We start from the raw sequence: 5,263 nt of genomic DNA on the forward strand, positions 1-5,263 counted from the left end.
TTTGTGGCTCCAACTCCTGGCCTGCCTGCCAACCAGGCTTGGATACAGAGGTCATCCCTTGCTGCAGAGCATGCTGCAGCCGGTAATTTTGATACTGCAATGCGGTTTTTGTGGCTCCAACTCCTGGCCTGCCTGCCAACCAGGCTTGGATACAGAGGTCGTCCCTTGCTGCAGAACATGCTGCTGCTGGTAATTTTGATACTGCAATGCGGTTGCTTAACAGGCAACTAGGAATTAAAAACTTTGCTCCTTTGAGACCCATATTCCTCGATCTTCATGCTGGGAGTCAAACCTATCTTCGTGCTTTTTCATCCGCTCCCATAATATCGTTAGCAGTTGAACGAGGATTCAGTGAATCTAGTAATGCAAATGCAAAAGGATCTCCTGCACTTATATACAGTTTCACTCAGTTGGAGGAGAAGCTTAAAGCTGGTTACAAGGCCACAACATCAGGGAAGTTTTCTGAGGCTCTTCGTTTTTTTCTTACTATTCTTCATACCATTCCTCTGATTGTTGTCGAGTCTAGGAGGGAAGTTGATGAGGTAAAGGAGTTAATTATTATCGTTAAAGAGTATGTTTTGGGTTTGCAAATGGAACTGAAGAGGAGGGAACTCAAGGACAATCCAGTACGTCAAATGGAGCTTGCAGCCTATTTTACGCACTGCAACCTTCAGTTGCCACATTTGAGGCTTGCTCTATTAAACGCTATGACTGTCTGTTACAAGGCTAAGAACCTTGCCTGTGCGGCAAACTTCGCTCGCAGACTTCTTGAGACTAATCCTTCAACTGAGAATCAAGCTAAGACAGCCAGGCAAGTGCTGCAGGCTGCAGAGAGGAACATGACAGATGCCTCCCAACTGAATTATGACTTTAGAAACCCATTCGTGATCTGTGGTGCAACTTATGTGCCAATTTACCGAGGTCAGAAGGATGTTTCTTGCCCATACTGTAGTTCCAGGTTTGTACCAGGTCAGGAAGGGCAAATTTGCTCTGTTTGTGATCTTGCTGTTATTGGAGCAGATGCGTCTGGTTTACTTTGTTCTCCCACTCAAAATCGATGATCAAACTCTGGGAATTATATCTTTCTCAATGACCTCACTTATCTCTTGAAGAGCAGGAGCTTTGTTGTTGAGTATTCACGTCTCCTTGTGGAAGGTAAATGAAAGTGATGGAGTAGAACAGTTAGCGAAGCTACCTTGATAACAATTTCGGTTGTCTGCTACCCAAGTATTCTTGTTTCTTTTTGTTTAGTTGATTGTGATATCACTGTAATAAAGTTCAGAATTTTGGAATAGGCTATTCATGTTAGGTATGATGAGATCAAATACAGGAGGACTTTATATGAATTGATTGTTTGCAGGGATGACATGACATCTTACAGGTTAATGCATGCAGGACCCTTGCTCCAATTTTCGTTGTCTGTAAAGCGGCCAGAGCTTCTTCCTTGGTAAGAGATGAACATGTCTGTGAGCTTCCTTTTGCTTATCTGTTCTCTTGCAACTCTCTTTCCAGAACTTGACTTTTAAACATGTGTTGGGTTCTTTGATTATAGTCCTTGGTTGTAGAGAAGTGTACTTCTTACGAGTACGTTCAATAGTACCGTGTCTGTAGTTCTAAAGAGGCGTATTTGTTATGAGGATGGTGGGTCTAGTCTCGTGGCTCGTGTTGTTCGTGCCAAGGCATGGTGAGATTTGAGGTGTGGTATTGAAGCGGCGAGAGACATGACGTGAAGAACCTAATAGACATAAAATTGAAAGTTGTGAGTTGAGTTTTGAAGTGTGGAATTAAGAGATTTGAGTTTGGGGTGCAGAATTGTTTAATCTAAGTTAAAAAGTCCGTTTTTGGAGTGTTGAGTTGAGTTCTGAAGTCGGATGTAAGTTGCAATTTTTTTAACCTAAATAATATATATTTTTAAAATATGGAATGTCTTTTTTTGTGCAACATAGATTTGGTTCGTATCAGTTAGTTCCCTTTATTTTGCAACATCAAGTTGATTATCGAAAAAAAAAAAATTCAACATCCGAAGTCCACGTGAAGTTATTTTTGCCTCAAAACATGAATTTGTGTTTATTTTAAGATTTCAAGTTGAAATTGTCAATTAAGAAAATAGATAGGCAGATGGTTGTGTGTGCAAAAACAAACTAAAGGCAATGAAATCAAAGAGGAACTCAATTTGGAGAATGTCACATTTCATGCAATTACAATTTTGACTCAAACTTTGGCATAGTGAATCGATTCAATACATATTTGACTCTCTATGATGGATCTTTAGGAGTTTAAGTCATAAGAACACAATCCAAGGTCCTAAAAAAAACAAATTTTGCCTAAAACTTTTCCTCTATTGCTTTTATAAAACCAAGCTTTACCCAACTCTATCTAGACTAATAATGGAATTAAACTCAATAAAAACAAAACATGCTATGGGAATGAGCAAAGTTACTTCTTGTGCATGAAAGACATGTTCTCCTTTGGTGTATTTGAATACCAATAAAGGGTTTTAGCTCATAATGGAACAAAAAAAAAAAAAAAAAAAAAAACAAATTTTGAAGAGAAAAACATATTAGAAAAGAAAAGAGAGAATGAAAAACATCAATTATGAACTTGTACTAAAAGAAAGTACAAAACTTGTTCTTGAGAGGAACTTAGTAAAATCGTAAAGAAATATGAAGGAAAATATGAAATAACTGAATCCACGGTGCTAGAATAGTAAATTGCAGAAATTGATATACAAAAAAAAAAAGCAAAGAACTCGACCCGAGAGATTACTACAACTTCCTTCAATCAATCCATATTTCTCTTTCAAGGACAGTTGGATCTTAACGCCATAAATCTTTTGATACGGGTGATCAAAAAAGCAATAGCAAGAATTCGAGAGGATTACAGGACTACAAGAATTGAAAATTTATGGAAAAACAGAAAACTGTGCACTTAAACAAAGTTTTGCACTTTCTTTGAGGAATTCTTCGTGTTTTGAGTCCTTGATTTCATGTCTCGTTTATAGCCGATATTCCTTTTGCTTATTTGAAGATCTATCCAACTGCCTTGCAATCTTGCAATGCAATTGCATCAGATCACGAAGAATTCCTCAATTTTGTTAAAAACCCCCTAGTAATTCTTAACATATACATATCTATATCTGAAGAAGAGATGACGAAAAAATCGCTCATTTCAATGAAATTATCAATTATTCAATTTGATTTCTAACATTTTTCTCTAAATTAATACCTGAGTTATTTTCAAATAAAGTCATATATTTTCTTTTTTTTTTTTTTTTTTTTTTTTTTAGAATTATATATGATTTCTTTTAAATTATAAAAAATGTCCTTGAACATTGTACTTTGTGTAAAAAAATACCATGAACTTTCAAAAGTTTCAAAAATACTCTTTAACTTTTCAAAAGACTTCAAAGTTTCTCTTATCTTAGTTTTGGATGGAAATCGTTAGAGTTTCGTTTCAAAAATACCTCTGAAATTTTAAAGTTTCAAAAGTACTTTTCAATTTTTAAAAAAAGATCTAAAAAAATACTCTCGTTGTTAATAAATGAACAAAAACTATTAATATCTCGTTGCAAAAATAACTCTAAATTAGAAAAAGTCTAAAAATGATCCTACTATTAGTATAGTGATACATATGTTTGAAGTTTTCTTGAGTTAAAAAGGAATTGATTGTAAAACGAATTGTATGGATATCCTTATTGTTTCCATATAGGCATTTCATTTTTCTCTCTCTTTTTTTTTTTTTTTTTTTCCAATTCTTACTCCAATTTTCTCAACAACCAAAATAGAAATCAAATTTTAAGTTAAAACATAAAATCTCACAAAATCCTAAAATCAAATTCTCCCTTAAAATATAGGATTGTTTTCGAATATAGTAAAATGAACCAAAATATTTACAAATATAGCAAAATGTCATTGTCTATCAACGATTGATACCAATAGACACTGATAGACATCTATCAACGTCTTTCAGAGTTTTGCCATTTAAAATAATTTCCTTAAAATATACCAAAACAATAAATGGTCAAATAAAAAATGCATTTGACTATTAGCACACACTCAACTACTGATAACTTGTAGAAATACAAATTATTGTTCTCTCAAAGTTGGAACAATTAAGATTAAAATGATGAAAACGCATTCATAATAAAGAAAAAAACGCATGAAATTGCATTTATGTGAAACTCATGCAAAAGTACCCTTTAAGTAAAAATTGCATCACTGACACACTTTAATGCGGGAATCAGAAGAGTTTACTACGTGTTGCAGAAAAAGCCAATGCAAGGAGCATGCGTCCAGCAATTAACATCAAATCACAACTTGCAAGCATGGGCAACTAATTGGCAATATCTGAATGAGACAGAATTGCAGGCGGCTAACTCATAGTATGGAATTTAATGCAGTCACATCACCAGGTGGCTGGGTTGATTGCCTATATAAGGAGAAGTTGACTACAGAAGAGGGAATTAGATAATTAGACAGTTAAACACTTAGAGATTTTAGAGCTTAGAACTTTTATAAATCCTTCATCTCTGTCGATTGCAAGAAAGAAAGAAGAGGAACGATTGTCATTTTCCACAATTGGTAACGAAATGCTACCAGAGAAAAGCTCGTGAGAGACATCTTCTTCATCTCTTCTATTGTCAACAACAAGCACAAAAACGAGTCAACGGGAACAAGAGATTAAACCTTGCGACTTGACTCCTCTCTTACTTAACATTTTCGTTCATTGTTTTACTTGATTGAATTGAGATTCTATGTAACAAAATATATTTCTTCAATTTAATCTCATTTCAACCATTTCCACATTTCCATCCGTTGAATTCCTAAGTTGTTGTGTGTGTGAAGTTTATTTGTTTGATATTTGCTTAAAATATATCTCTTTAATCCACCCAATCAGTCGATTGAAGTAAAAGCACTTAGTTACTTGAGAGAGTAAGTATTTGTGGAACTCATCAAGTTAGGGCGTAGAGTAATTTTAGAGATAAAGTTATTTATGTCATTTGCCTGTTCATTTTGACTAACGCATGCATCTTAGAGACAAGATAAATGTGGCATTCACATCGAGAGGTGTTGAGCATAAACTAAAGAACAGACTCTAAACGCATCGCACACATGCACTTAGATTCTAGCAGGCATCTTTACCATCTCCACTTCATTTTCAATGTGCATACATAGGTTTATTGTTATAACTAAGGAATCAACATATATCATCTAACGCATGGTCCATTCATTAATGTACCCTCTTCTTCTTTATCCAAACTCCT

General features: G+C 34.7%; 1 protein-coding gene across 1 annotated transcript in view; it reads left to right on the top strand.

The window, feature by feature from the left end:
- Positions 1-1,620, top strand: part of LOC120089197 (coatomer subunit alpha-1-like) — a 6,051-nt gene extending 4,431 nt beyond the window's left edge. The window contains exon 5 of the mRNA XM_039046609.1: positions 105-1,620. Coding sequence (XP_038902537.1) covers positions 105-1,061 — 957 coding nt within the window. The 3' untranslated portion in view covers positions 1,062-1,620. The remainder of the gene's footprint in view (positions 1-104) is intronic.
- Positions 1,621-5,263: the final 3,643 nt, after the last annotated feature.

The sequence above is a fragment of the Benincasa hispida genome, chromosome 10 (genome assembly GCF_009727055.1).
Source record: "Benincasa hispida cultivar B227 chromosome 10, ASM972705v1, whole genome shotgun sequence".
NCBI classification, from domain to species: domain Eukaryota; kingdom Viridiplantae; phylum Streptophyta; class Magnoliopsida; order Cucurbitales; family Cucurbitaceae; genus Benincasa; species Benincasa hispida.